The following is a 14,353-nucleotide window of genomic DNA, read 5'->3' on the forward strand; positions in this document are numbered from 1 at the left end:
TGCTGTTCTGAATTCTGGGTTTGGGCTTGTATCATTGGGAATAGGCGAAACTGGGGCGGTCGGATTACTCTAGGAATTGATATGAATTGTATGATTAGTTTGAAGTTTTTCTTTTCTTTTCTTTTTTTTTTTTTTCTTTTCGCCCAATGGGATTCTTGTGTAGCCGTCAAAGATGTATCAACTGTGTCGCTGGTATGGATGATCTCTATGTTTTCGATATATGAAAGAACAACACATGTCCTACGACTGTCGGTTCAGAGGAAAAGCAGCAACACCAAGGACCAAATTCGAACAAGCTACGCCATGCACACGCATGTTATGTAGTCACCAGGCCAACTGTTCTTCGGTAGCTACCATTAGGCCCATGAAATGATACACATATTATCAGCTCTGTAATGTCCCTCTTTGGTAGCTCTCCGGCCTTTCCCTTTAATTATCTTCTGTTCAAGCGATAATAGACATAAAACAAAGGTTTGTTGTATTTGTCTTTCCAGCGACTCTCAATATTGAGATTTGAAACGACCCTGCTGATTAGCTACCAAGGGAATTCCCGAACATTGCAATGCCAATATTCAAAACAAAAGCGAAATTGAAACGAAAGTAACCGAATGACCCAATTGCTTCACTTGCCTTGTCTGACCAACGACCAATCCAATACCCTAGGTGGTTTGTCAACTGGATTGTGCGTTTTGGCACACGCTCGTTTCTTCTTTTCATACATGAACCACCCCGACACTGGCTGAATCGAACCAAGCCCGGCCTCCCTAGTGGGAATGGCCTGTATGCCGATCATGCCAGCCACCATCACAGTGTCAAATACGTGCCCAAGATTGTCAACTATAACCGGCACGGAGACGTAGCCTAGAGGGACTTTCTCTGTGTCTATACAGCGTGACAAGGCCTGATCAAGGTCGAACTCCGTCTCCCGTTCCTGAAAGCCTCGCGAGCATATTGGAAGAATCCGTTCTGGGTATAGCAACTTCCCATCCTCTCCCCAGAAACAGAAAACCGATATCCAGCCAGTCAGGTAAGTTGGTCCGCTTCCGCCACCTCTTCTGTCTGCACATTTGCTCCAGAAACTCAGTACATCGGGTGCTTCGGGGTTGTCGAAGGAAGCAGCGAAGTTGTTAAACACCGGCCGAAGAAGTTGAGCAAATCGAGCAGGCTCGTCCCCTAGCTGAGCTAGTCGAGCAATCTTCGTTACCATAAGTGCCCAGTCCTCACGTTCGCCGAGCAAAGTGACAGACGGAATCCCACACCGTAAAGTGAATTGGTATGTGAAATACTTTTGCATAGAGCCCATCATCAAGATAGCTGCTACCGCTTCGTCGGATGCAGTCGTGGTGCTGAAGGCCGGCATGATCCAACTCCGCAGTTCCGGATCCACCACATGCTTTTCCATAAGCTCGGTCATTTCTAATGCCAGTTCACCAAAGTCCACAGTGTCCAAGGTCTCATTTGAGATAATACTTAGGTGTTTTCTATCTTTATGCGAGACGAATAGATGTCGCAGTTCCTCGGAATGTGCTATAACGAAGAAACTGAGCTGTGATAGAATGGTGAACCATACATCTTCGGGCCGCAGCACAAGGTTGTGGTGATGGCTATAGGCGTGGAACACGGCCCAGACAAAGCCATTTTCGGATGCGGAGACGTGAGATGTGTCGAAGAAGTCTTTAGCAAATGAGTTCCCAATCAACCTCTTACTATCACGACGCCCTTCTGGGCAGGATTGTCTGAAGAGGTCTTCGATGTCGGCTACCTTCCGGAGTCGCCATCCACGGGGTGGATGTTTGGCCGTGGTGAGGGTGACAGGCATGTTGGGAGAATGGATAGTCTTGAAAGCGATGGAGTGAGCGAGTGTGAGAGAAAGTGTGTGTATTTGTGTGGATAATTTCGAGCAGTAGGGATTATAGAGAGAAAGTAAAAAGTAGAAGTTCAAGAAAGATAGACTAGTGGAGAGTGTTGTGAAGAGAGAAGAGGGTAGAGATGCCAGGAGGAGAAGAAGAAGAAGACCTCGGGAGGAAGAAGGTTTCCCTAAACGGCTTAGTACATGAGGAAGGTACCATGGACTCTATTCTGGCTATATAACTTGTTCAACCCTCATCAATCACTTGTTCGGCATGCGCTCGCCCATCTCGCATTCACTCAACAGCCCATGCGCAGAATTTCGTTCTCCCGTAAAATCAGTCTTGGTCAAGCGACGAGCCTTCTTAATAAGCCGACCCGGATGGTAAATGGTCAATACCAACATCGTAAAGAACATTAAAAAGGCGTCAAAAACATAGATATAGACCTCCTTGGTGTTGACATCGGTTTTCTGACCGGCTCCGAACTGAATAGTCCGCACCAGATTGCGCACCATCAAAGCCAAGCAAGAAATGTAGATTGCCCACATGTATCGCTGCCAGGGCAGATCGGGATTCTGATTGAGAAGAGGTGTGGGACTTTGCTGGAGACGTCGATGAAATTTGGCCGCAATCAGAATAAACCAGGCAAAGACAACCAAGGAGAAGATCAAGCCAGCCAAAACGACCTTCTTGCCAATTTTCATCACCTTCTCGTCCCCGGTAACCTGGACACCTGCACCTCCCAATTGTGTACAGAAGCAGAGAACATCGTTCATAACGAAGACAAAGGTGAGCCATTTGGGGCGCATGCTTGAAAGATGTTCAGCGCCGAAGGAGCGGATAATGCGGCCGAGGACCATGTAGACGGTGGCTGCCACAAGAGGCGGTGCACATAGAATGAGCATCTCCTGTAAGGACCATGACTTGATGTCAAATCGAGACTGGTGTGACCATGCCCTGCCGTAGTAGCCGAACGTCTCGCCTGGTCGTTCATCGTTAGCGTTGATGTTTCCTCTTTTGTGGATGGGGACTATCTTCTTACAAATTCCTCCCAGAACCAGTGGGGTGAAGTAGGCAGCACGGAAGGGGAACATCAACACGATATGGACAAGGGTTGAAACCCCAAAGATTCCCATAAAGGCATACCCAGCCGTGGCAGATGGTGTGTAGGGGTAGAACTCTACCCAGGGATCAGTCCCGTTTTTGCCGGGGTGAAAAACAATATCCATATTATTGATGCCAACAAGAGTGTAGTCCTTTCTTCCTGAGGAAGAGGTGGGATTTATAGGGACTCATAAACATCTGATGCAGTTCTCTAGGGCTATTTCTAGATTCCGAATCGGGTAGTTTCTGAACGAATACGCCCTGTGGGGCAATCGGGGTCCACTTGGATTATGCTTCTTTTCGTCTTATTATGCTTGTCTGGTCGAATATTTTTAGAATACTACCATCTAATAATGGATAGAGATGAAAAACTAGAATTCACGTCTCTACTACTACCTAACAGATCCATGGATATCTAGAAACAGATCTAGAAACAGATCTAAAAACAGTTCCGGAACAAATGGACTATACAAGACCGGACTACGTAACCGGCTCTCAGCCATTTTGCTGGCTCGCATGTAGTTCATTACTCCATTTGAATCCGAGAAGTGATGTTAACGATGAAAAGGGAAATCCAATTACGAGTACCTTCAAAATCCCGATTAGGCCCAGATCATCTTTGTGATCTTCACTGCCTGGATTATCTGGCTGCCTAGAAGTATAGCCTACTCGCCTTTGATTACTTCGAATGAGTGGAACCCAAGGGCCTTTGTGTTGGTGCTTGTCTATTGAGGCAGGAAAGGTGATTTGTATGCAGGTATTTTATGATGATTATCCATCTTCTTACCGCCTTAACAACATACAAAATCTGCCGGTTTAGCCGCGCGCTTCAATTTTGCCACCGCCCATGAGCTCTCGAGTATCAACTGCTCCTCGCAGCTCTCTCTTCCCTGCTAAGCACTCCATTTGTTTCAAACCAAGATAACCTCGCGATGTCTTCGCGCGATCATGATGAGGGTGGGCAACCGCCGTCCAAACCGATCTCTCTATCTTTATCCAGTTCGAATGGTCCTCCGAAAAAGACTGGTTTCAACCTCCAATCCTCAAACCGCGGCCGTCCCACAAATTCCCCAGCAAATGGCCGATCACTGCCTCGGCGGCCTCACCAGCTTGGTTACGCCGATGACTCCGACGAAGATGAGGCCCCTCCGGTCCACGAGGAAATCTCTGGGTTCGACACCCACACAGGTGCCGCCATTGCTGCGGATGGACAGGCAGTGGAGGACGCAAATAAGCCACTGATCATCCCCGTAACGAGCAAGAACAACTGGCGCGACCGGGCGGGCGTCAATGTGAAGAAAAGCAAGAAGAACCTGCTACCCGCCGAAGTGCAGGCTATGCAGGAAGCGCAAAAGAACGGACAAGCACAAACCGGAGTGCCTACGGTAGAGACAGATACGCCCAGTATGGCGTACGGGTTGAGCTTTGCGCAGCAATCTGCAGAGAAGGGAGATAGCGGCGCGGCAATGGTCGAAGACCAGGCCATGTCTGATGCGAAACCTGTCGAGACCAAGCCCCTCACTGACGACCAAATTGCCATGCAAGCGCTGATTCGCGAAACCAAGGGAGACGTGGAACGGAGGTCAGACCTCGTTATCGAGTCCGCCACAAAGGAAGAAGAACCAGTCCACTACAGCGAGTTAGGGTCTTTCCGAACAGATGTGGCATCCCGGCCCGAGCCTGCTAATTTGGACGCCTACAACGCTATTCCCGTTGAGGAATTCGGCGCCGCCCTGCTACGAGGAATGGGTTGGAAGGATGGCCAAGCTATCGGACGAGGCAACTACAGCAGTGCCACAGCTGCAGAGAGGGCGAAAAACCCTCGTGTCCCAGAACGACGACCTGGCTTCCTTGGCATTGGCGCAAAGGATTCGTCCGGCGGCAAGGGAGCCGAAGCCGAGCTTGGAGCTTGGGGAAAATCGGCTATGCGCAAGGCGTCGAGGAAACAGGGGGAGGAAAACGATAAGGCTGAGGGTGTGTACATGCCTATCACGATGCGGAATAAGAAAACCGGCGAGCATCTTACCGAAGAGGAGCTCGCTGCTTTACAGAAGGAGGCCAAGTCCAAACCTCCCAAGGAAGACGACTGGCGCGAGCGACGGGATCGCAACCTTGAGAAGAGCGGTCGGGACAAGGACCGTGACCGGGAATACCGCAAACGCGACTACGACGACGAGGAGGATCGTTCTCGTCGGAAGACTGGGTCCTCGCGACGTGACCGCAGTCGGTCTAGTGGTCGACATTCTTCTAGTCGTTCCTCTAGATACGACGATGACGATAGAAGCAGACGGGACGACCGATCCTATCGGGATCGAGACTATGACCGGGATCGTCGCCGCGACCGTGGCGATAATAGAGACGATCGAAGGAGAGATGGAGATCGGGAGCGGGACAGGGACCGCAGCCATCGGTCTCGAGATGAGAGATACAGCAGCTCACGGCACTCGTCTCGGAATGACCGAGACCGTGATCGTGATCGCGACTCTCGTCGGAGTCGTCGTGATGATTAGAGGTCAAAAGTTTTGGCGAGGAAGGTTGAAGAGTATTCGGGCCTTTGTACACGACAGATTGCTGCTTCTGTCTGCATATTCCCTCACTTATTCCCTCCATCTCGTTATTTTACCATGAGACCCAAAAAAAGAGATACCCTGAACAATCAAAATACATGTAGATGGCTTTGGCCAAAGGATACTTTCCATGATACACTATTCAATTCTATAAAGAGATGGCTTTTATCCTTCCCACCCATGGTACTCCAAGAACGAAAGCCCCAAATTCAATGTACAAACAGGGCAAAAGACTAAAGCCAAACTATGCTTCCAACATAATAACGTCCTTCTCATGCTCTTCCTCGTCACTGACATCACCCACAGTCACATCACGCAGTCCACCAAGTCCAACACCACCATCCATCTCACCGAGAACCCACTCCACCAGGTAGCTGTCATCAACCAGCTCCTCAACTCGGCGGTAGTGCCTCTCAGTGTACGCAGCCAGCGCTTGCAGGATATCCTTCATACCAGCCGCGGCACGACCCTCCTTTCCGCGGACGGACTGGGTCGCAAGCTCCACGAAAGTGGACGCAGGGTAAGAGCGGAACAGAGCATACAGGATACGTTGTGACACGCGCGAGGTACGTGCGTTGGTGTTCCAATCCCGGAGACGGAGTAGGAGGGTGCGCAGATTAGCAGGGTCCAAGTTCTGCAGGACTTCGTCGATGGACGGGTTACCGGACAGACTGGTTGCAGCACGCTCGCGGTCCTCGGCAGGGAGGGTTGGGTCGTCTGCGGCGTCGATGGCGGAGGTGAAGAGTGAGAGCAGTCTACCCGGGTGGTTGAGTTGCAGGGCCAGAGTGATGGCTTCGCGGTAGGCACCGGCGCGGATGTAGTTCTGCAGCTCTTGGTCCTGTTCGACGCGAGCAGAGCTGGCGTTGACAGCGGCTGTGTAGGTGGCTGATGTGGTATCAGTCCAGAAGGTCACTGTTGCATCGGCGGAACCGGAGGCAATGGCGTAGGGGGTGGTGTTGAGCTTGGAGGAGGTTGGCTTCACGTCTGCGCGTGAGCCGGATGGGGTTGGGCTGGCAAGCGCCCAGACTCGGTCGATGTGGTTGTCCAGAGTGGTTTCTAGCTCGCCTGTGTAGGGGGACCAGATCTTGACCAGACCGTCTGCGGCGGCGGACGCGATAAGGGGACGGTCCTGGATGGCGTTTTTGCGTGCTGTTGCAGCTTCTTCGTCATCCTCATCCTCATCCGTTTGGTTGTTCGAGACTTGGGGAGGCGGGAGCCAGAGGACTTTGAGAACACTGTTGGTGTGTCCCTCAAAAGTCAGGAGACAGCTGTAGTCAGACAGACTCCACAGTTTGACGGTCTTGTCACCCGAGCCCGTGACGGCCAGGCCACGGCTCGTGCTAGTGCGTGAGTCTGAGTTGATAATCGGTGTGCCTTGCGGGGCGAATCGCACCGACCAAACACCTCGCTTGTGGCCACGGAGGACACCTACCGTCGAGCCTTCGTCAGCGGCCCAGATCTTCACAGTGCGATCTTGTGATGCTGAGGCAAACAGTTCAGATGTAGAATCGATATCAATGGCATTAATATCCTTTTCGTGAGCCTTGCGAGTATAGATTGCCTTAGGGTAGTGTGCCTTTTCTCCCGTCAGGGGGGGCTAGCTTGCTTGTATCCCACCGCTTGATTGTGCGATCTTGCGAGCCAGTAATTAAAAATGCTGGCGGGTGGTTCAAGGGGTCGTTATATGCGGCACTGCCAACAGGGGGTGGCACACGGGGAAGGGCGATTGCTCCCAAAGATTCGGCGTGGCCAGTGAAAATAGCAAAGCAAGTATAAGACGATGTTTTAGGGTCAATACGCCAAAGACGGGCTGTGTTGTCTTTAGCGCCTGTTGCTAGCCAGTGTCCTGACCAATCGGCATCAATGCAAATGATAATATCGTCATGGCCTTCCAGGTGTGTGACATCAGCACCAAAGTACTCCTCTCCCTGATTTGATGGTCGATCTTCTGAGGGAGCAACCGAAACTACACGAATACTCTCGGTGTTAGTGGCCAAAGCAAGCATAGATCGATCAGGCCCAATGTAAGCCAGGTCAATGATCTCGTCATCATTGCCGGAAATGCGGCGGATAATCGCCAAAGGCTCCAAGGTTGAGCCTGGCTTATAATCAGACAGTGACTCGAGCGAGTGGAGGCGGAGAGTCTGATCCGCATGGACTGTGAGGACAAAAGGCAAACCAGGCGAATACTGGATAGCGACGACGCTTTCGAACTCCTCTCCGGCCTCTTGTTCCTCTGTGATCTCACTTCCACGATTGCAGTCCCAAACTCGCAGTTTGCCATTTTCTCCGCCGATAACGCATAGTCCGCTATCCGCAATGAAAGCCGCAGCTTCCACGCTCTCCAAAACAGGAATGATTCTGCGAGTCTTCCAAGTACGCGCATCCCAGACGATGACAGTCTTGTCTCGGCTGGCCGAGATCAATGCGTTCTCTGATGGAGAGAAGGACAAACTCCGGACAAGTGAAACATGTGACTCAAGCGACGCAATGGACTTTCTCTTGTGCAGATCCCATACACGCATTTTGCCATCTTCACTGCCTGATGCTAGGCGGAATCCTGCAGTAGAACCCGTACGGGCAGAGCCCTCCATATCTTCATCATCGTCATCCGTAGCCTGTTGCTTAGACTTGTTCTTCTTGGATGACTTGGCATCGCTGTCGGCAGTAGGAACCTCGAAAAAGCAAAGCGCAGAAATGACACCACCATGACCATGGAAAGTGTGAGTAACAAAGCCACCTCTGATGTCCCAGACTTTGATTGAGCCATCAGCACCACCAGTGGCAAGCAGTGTGCCAGTAGGGTCAACAGCAATGGTCACAACGGGAGCTGTGTGAGGCTTAAGGGTTCGGAGAAGTTTTGCTTCAATGGTCTGAGAAGTCTCGTCGAAAGTTGAGAGGCCGTAGATTCGCATGGACATCGAGCGCGAGCAGACAATAGCGTGCGAGGCGGAAGGCGTGACTAGACGAAATCTTAGTGCTTTATCCTCATTCTCAGGACATACAATACTCACTGGCCAAACCTGTGACAATTTCTCCATCCTGCAGCGTTTATGTGGTTAGCGCTTTGCAATTGAAGAATATCATCAAGGCGACAAAACATACCCCCTCCAAGCTAGTGAGCTGGTTACCAGTCTCCAAATCGACGATCAAGGCATCCTCGCCCACGCAGCTCAGCAAGATGCGCCCACTGGCATCCAGCGCCGTGCTACCACCGGTGTAAATGGGGCGGAGCGTACGGGACGCCTCGAAAGTGGTTTTGACAATAGCTTTCGACATGACTCTATAATAACTCGGCGTAAAAAAGTAGAATTTAGCACGCCATTGGCCAGTCGAAGAGCCGTAGAGATTGAACGATCGCGAAAAACGGCAGCTCGAGCGGGCAACTTTTTTTGGGTGTTTGCACCGTTTGTTTGGTGATAAGATATGGCTTGTGCCTCAGGCCATGTCTAGCCGCATAACCACATGTTCACCTTCAACCGCTGGGCTTTCGTCTGATCGTGTTTCATACCGCTTTCTGAAAGGATTTGTACTAATGGTGTTTTAAAAGGCCACGTGGCTACGCTACTAGCCCGGTGATCACGCGCACTATGGGTCGACAGGCTTATTTGAACCGGCTCGCTTTGGTAAGCTTCACCTTTCTACTCGCGAACTTCCCCTATATTCGCAGCTGAGAAATCTTGGGTCTACGGGCTGTGACAATGGTTCATGCTTTACTTCGAGAAGCCTAAAGTCTTCTGAAACCGAACCAGTCACCACCGGGCCCTGTCCGATTGTTTCCATCCTGATATACAAGCCCCACCCCAGACGCCTCTACCCATACATGTCTAATTGAACGTAGTTATAAATTGCATAGTATACGATATTGACTGATCTCAAGGGCCGGTCCCCATATGAAGCTCCTGACAATGCGGCGGTTGACCCCTCCACTCCAGTCCGACGGATATCCAACGTCCATGCAGACAATTATATGCAGCAATATGATACTCGAGGGCACCCTGTTAATCCCGAGTCCAAAAGCCTCGGGAAAGGACTCCGGAGAGCAAAGAATGACATCCTTTCAACAATGGGGATTGTCGTCAATGGAGACCGAAATTCTAGTATGCCCAATGAACAGCAAGAAATCAACCAGATTGCGAGTGAAAATGACTTCGGACTGGTCATAACAACCCTCGATCAACTTTTCATCTTTTTCGGTACCTGGTGGACCTCTTCAGTCACCGGTCGAGTACAGGTAAATGCACTCCCGATACTACTTTGATTGGGCTGACATTCGAGACTTGATGTTTAGACTTACCGGCGTTATGCCCACTCTACATTGCTCAGTGCCATGAAATCTGAGAGAGACACCACAGGGATTTTTAGCTTCTATTTTTCGGGAATTCCTGCCTGGGCAATGTCCAGTGCCTTGGCTATAGCTCGGGAAACCCCGCTGAAACGGGTGTTTGTCTCTCTGCGTGACTATGTTCAGACTTTGACGGGCGACTCACTCGGTGTTCGTTCCTTTTTCGGGCTTCTGTATACAGCGTGAGTATATCCTTCCTCCATTCACATAGACAAGACAACTAACTATGAATAAAGGGCGAGAAATTCTGTGCTCATGTTGTCTATGGAGTTCTACATGTACTCTACACTCCAGTCCCTTTCCCTTGTGTCTCCATATGGAATCCCTGGCGTGCAATTTTTGCTTCCCTTCAGCAGAGAATCTTTGCTACAGCTGCCATCTTGGCCTACAGATTTCTCCCCTTGCTCACTGGGGATGTCACTCGTGGAGTTGTTGATCTCCCCTGGTGCTTTAGTGTTCCTCTATGGCTACTACCTGCGACCCGAGCTTGAAGAGCGTATCTATCGGTTGATCAGACGGCACCTTCCCAAACCAGCTCTTCCTGACGAACTCTCGGTCCGCGTTGCGTTTGAAGAGAACCTGATAGAGTGGGTAGTGCCCACCCTGGGCCGCAGATCGGACGAAGAATTACACCGCGGCAAGCTCACGCTGTTCGAAGACATCAAGTTCGAACTGGCCATTTTTCGAAGATGGGTATCGTCGCTTTTTGGACTGAGATCGAACCAATTGTCAGAGCAGCAAGTTCTTCGGTCCTTCAGGGACGAGAGGATTGAAAATCTACGCCATTCAATTGAGTTATTGCAAAACGAACTTGGCGGGGTTCAAGTCAACCTTGGTGCTGGAGAAGGTCCAAATGAACCCGTGCCTAGACCGCCAGGGGTTACTCCCGATGCCCAGGCTGCCGCTCTTGCATCGCGAGTACGACCACGACCACATGATACAACTCCACCCATGCGTCTGACCCAGGCAGAATCTGTTATTGGGTTGAATCAGGTGCTTACAAACGAAAACCGTATGTCTCAGTCACCCGGGGAAATGAGCAATGACTATTTCTCCGAGATAGCTACTGCTGGTCGGGAGAGTCGTCTCTCCGCCAGTTCAACACAGCAGGACCAATCAGCCCCTCTGCAAAATGGTGAGGACCTTGCTGTGGACCGACAGAGTTCGCGTTCTAATACTCTCTTTTCTCAACCGTCATCACCAGAAACATCACCCCCTACGTCGCCTCGCGTAAGAGCATCCTTGATTCACCAGAGCCCCGACGTTATCACAATGCAGCTTGAGTTAATGGGCAATCGGAACCGTCACTCGAATATCCAAACTTCAAATCCTGCCCAGTTAAATGCACTAGCGGGAAATGGTGTGCCAGGTTCAAATACAAATCCAGACGCCATGGACAGACGATCCATAGCCGAGTTCCTTGAGGCTCTGATCATAAGTCAGGCCCAGCGCCAGGCCCAGCAGCCCCTAGCGGCAGCAGATACGGATGGCCTCTCAAGTATCACTGCCAGACCATCAAACACAACCCCCCAAGACTTGGGTGCCCCTGAATTAAACCCTCAAATTCCGGCCCCAGAAACCCAAGTCACCGACGCTCCGACTTTAGAGTCAATCGAGGAAACTCTAGGGTCCATCGTACCAAACATTCTCCCAGATGGCGTGGAAGAACCAAATGAGGAAGAGCCACCCAATGAATCAAACCCTGTCGCAGACACAGACCATAACGAGGACACCCAGTCCGACACCCTCGTCCAGCCAATTCTACCCTCTTCTCTGATTCCTGGACAACTGACAAACACATTGTCGCAAGTCCACCGCGTCACCCTTCTTTCGGCATACCCAGTGGACTCCCTCGCGTCTCATCTCGCTGCTGTAATCAGCGGCATAATACTCGCGCCGCTCGAAGCACTCTACCTTCGCTCCTTGACCCGATCCTGGATTATCTCACATCCTTCCTCCGTTACCCGTCTCTCAGACGTCCACCCGTTGGGTCTTTGGTTTGGCGGGAGAACCTGGCCAGACATATGTGCCTATTCCTACCGACTTGTGCTCATGAGAGGAATGCAAGTTGCGATGAGAGCGGGGATTTGGGGGTTCCTAGTAGGCTCGACGATGAGGATAGGGAGGAACTTCTGCGGCTGGGGAACCTTGTGATGAGTAGTCGTTTCTTTTAGCCGTTTTAATACCTAGGTCACTCCACCGTACTTGCTCTATTTCCTCTGTCTCCTCTGGTAGGGTGGGTTTCCCCTTCTTACATCGCCATTTTCATCCATGCGGGGTCTCAAAGACCTAGGTTCACCGAGTAAAATTTCAGACCATGCTCCCCACTACAAATATGAGGTACTTTGTACAATATGATCCTTTTGGAGCACATATTGCTATCTTGATGAGATTTGCATTTACACATTTTCATTAGCTGATGGTACATTGGATTTGCTCTCAAAAACAAAAACGTGGAAGACAATAGCAAGTTCGAAGCCCCAGTCAACTCAGATTTAACTATCTCAGATCATGCACGTCCCTTTCCTTTGTTCCCAGGCACTCTGCGCCGCTCCCATACCATAAGATATCCCTCACGAGTGAACAGCGTCTCGCTTTCCGCGCGCTTGACGAACAAATCCTGAATCTCAAGCCACTCCGGGCCCCGCTGCTGCTTCTCCGTGGAACCGCCATTTTTGGCGCGAGTGTTCTCGGCCTCCATAGCTTTATCATGAAGTTGGACAAGCCATGACACCTTCTCGCTGCCGCCACCTGCTCCGCTGGAGGAACCGCCAGCTCCTGACGCAGCGTTGACGCCCTTGTCCACAGCGTCATCCATTGCACCGGGTGCAGCGATGGCGGGGTCGAGGATGATGTTTGCCACAAGATCGTAGAGGATTGGCTCGCTGGGTGAGCAAATATTGGGATTTGGCTCGACATAGAGAGACATGTCCAAGCCGTGCGGAGAGGGGAAGGTGACGATGGTTGGGTTTCGCTCAGAAACAAAGCGGTTCTTGCTGAAGCGCTTGATATGGAAGAAAAGGTAGGGAGGAAGAGGGTGGAGGAGACGGTGTCGGACACGGTGGGCCAGTTTCTCTGACGCCGTGTAGCCGTTATATTTGTTCAAGAGGGTAGTCAAGGGGACCTGTGGGATACTCGACTCCCGATTGGCAGATTGGAAGAGGGGTGTGGGGGGTAGATCTAGTGTGAGGATGAGGAAAGGAGTAACCTGGCTATTAATTGTGCCAGATTCAGTAAATACCAACCGGGCATTTTGGGTGTCGGAGTGAGCCGTGATAGCTTGACTCTCGATCCGTACACGGCCCTGAAACGCTGCGTGAACAACACTTGTGGGTGTTGGTGAGGGCTTCTTGGATCCTCCTAAGGCGAGGTGCAGAGAGTTTAGGAACCAAGACAGGAAGTCCACGGGATCTGCCTGGTTCGTGAGAGTGAACCGTTTCGAGGATCGTACGGCAACCTCCTGTAGTAACTCGTGCGGAGACACATGTGACCGGAACGCCTTGGGGTTCCATAGCTTGCGCACCAGCGTGCTGAAACGAAGAATTATCTCTGGTGTGCCGGGAGTAGGGAATTCGTGGAGCAGGAAGAAATTGCGAATTGGCAAAACATGTGCGAGTAGTTGAGCTACTACATTGACATAGTCGTTGGCTTTGATGTTGTTCATGCCGACAAACCCTGGAACGGAAGACTATTAGCGAAAAAGAACATTCGATCCTATCATGGTATAGGCTCTCACCTGGTCTGTACCTCGACCCAGAAAGGTCCCAGGCATCGTGCACTTCCTTATCGAGCTTGACCACTTGGTTTTTTGTATAGTGTGGGTCAACGACATACTTGATGTCCTCCAAACTCTTGTTATTGACTTCATATCCTTCAGGCAAAACATATACCTTCTTCGTGCCAATGTTGATGAAGACGTGGTGTCCAACTTCAAGGGCGTGAAAATACGCATGAGATTTCGGTCCACGACCCTGGAAGTATTTACCGCAGACAAGACATGCGTACACATTGATGTTTGACAGACTGACGGAGCACAGTTTCTCGAAATCGAAATCTAGGATTTCACGGTTGATCGTGTCGAGGTACAGGTCGCCGTAGCCTTCCATGGGAGCACTTTGCCGCTTCGGAGCGCTGAGTGCAGGTGCATCTTCGTCAATATCCGAGAGTCCAGAGGGATCTTTCTCGCCCTCCTCAAGCTCTTCTCCTTCTATTTCAGCTGCTCCTAGGATATCCACACCATTGCGATCATCCTGTCTAATCTCTTCGCCGGTCTTTTGGGATGCGGGCGCTGCGCCGTTGATAGAACCGGGATCATTGTCGTCCTCGACGCGCGCCTTTTTCGATGCGGGTGAACCGGAAAAGTCTTGCTCCAAGGGGAGCTCTGCCTGTCTTTTTGACATTGTGAGATGGTTTGGATCGAAAAGTTGGTGGTCTCGGAGTTCTTGACTTTCCGCGAGCTCGGGATGCGACTCAAAGATGCAAACAAG

General features: G+C 51.0%; 6 protein-coding genes across 6 annotated transcripts; 2 read left to right on the top strand and 4 right to left on the bottom strand.

The window, feature by feature from the left end:
• Positions 1 to 622: 622 nt before the first annotated feature.
• Positions 623 to 1,819, bottom strand: N7489_010255 (DUF4419 domain-containing protein; the record flags this gene model as incomplete). The annotated part of the gene is made up of 1 exon (XM_056716004.1): positions 623 to 1,819. One exon carries the CDS (start codon positions 1,817 to 1,819, stop codon positions 623 to 625), a length of 1,197 nt encoding a protein of 398 aa, XP_056563626.1.
• A 291-nt stretch (positions 1,820 to 2,110) lies between these two features.
• Positions 2,111 to 3,079, bottom strand: N7489_010256 (RTA1 domain-containing protein; the record flags this gene model as incomplete). The annotated part of the gene is made up of 1 exon (XM_056716005.1): positions 2,111 to 3,079. One exon carries the CDS (start codon positions 3,077 to 3,079, stop codon positions 2,111 to 2,113), a length of 969 nt encoding a protein of 322 aa, XP_056563627.1.
• Positions 3,080 to 3,886: 807 nt separating this feature from the next.
• On the top strand, positions 3,887 to 5,464 carry spp2 (spliceosome ATPase-activating subunit SPP2; the record flags this gene model as incomplete). The annotated part of the gene is made up of 1 exon (XM_056716006.1): positions 3,887 to 5,464. One exon carries the CDS (start codon positions 3,887 to 3,889, stop codon positions 5,462 to 5,464), a length of 1,578 nt encoding a protein of 525 aa, XP_056563628.1.
• Positions 5,465 to 5,765: 301 nt separating this feature from the next.
• Positions 5,766 to 8,800, bottom strand: N7489_010258 (U3 snoRNA-associated protein UTP13; the record flags this gene model as incomplete). The annotated part of the gene is made up of 4 exons (XM_056716007.1): positions 5,766 to 7,097; positions 7,222 to 8,483; positions 8,536 to 8,563; positions 8,627 to 8,800. The coding sequence occupies 4 exons, from the start codon at positions 8,798 to 8,800 to the stop codon at positions 5,766 to 5,768; spliced, it is 2,796 nt and encodes a 931-aa protein (XP_056563629.1).
• Positions 8,801 to 9,111: 311 nt separating this feature from the next.
• On the top strand, positions 9,112 to 12,020 carry N7489_010259 (uncharacterized protein; the record flags this gene model as incomplete). Its single annotated transcript, XM_056716008.1, has 4 exons — positions 9,112 to 9,147; positions 9,378 to 9,755; positions 9,813 to 10,048; positions 10,103 to 12,020. The coding sequence occupies 4 exons, from the start codon at positions 9,112 to 9,114 to the stop codon at positions 12,018 to 12,020; spliced, it is 2,568 nt and encodes an 855-aa protein (XP_056563630.1).
• Positions 12,021 to 12,375: 355 nt separating this feature from the next.
• Positions 12,376 to 14,266, bottom strand: N7489_010260 (ubiquitin carboxyl-terminal hydrolase family protein; the record flags this gene model as incomplete). The annotated part of the gene is made up of 2 exons (XM_056716009.1): positions 12,376 to 13,541; positions 13,603 to 14,266. 2 exons carry the CDS (start codon positions 14,264 to 14,266, stop codon positions 12,376 to 12,378), a joined length of 1,830 nt encoding a protein of 609 aa, XP_056563631.1.
• Between the last annotated feature and the right edge of the window lie 87 nt (positions 14,267 to 14,353).

The sequence above is a fragment of the Penicillium chrysogenum genome (assembly GCF_028827035.1).
Source record: "Penicillium chrysogenum strain IBT 35668 chromosome Unknown utg000005l_segment0_segment0, whole genome shotgun sequence".
Classification (NCBI taxonomy): domain Eukaryota; kingdom Fungi; phylum Ascomycota; class Eurotiomycetes; order Eurotiales; family Aspergillaceae; genus Penicillium; species Penicillium chrysogenum.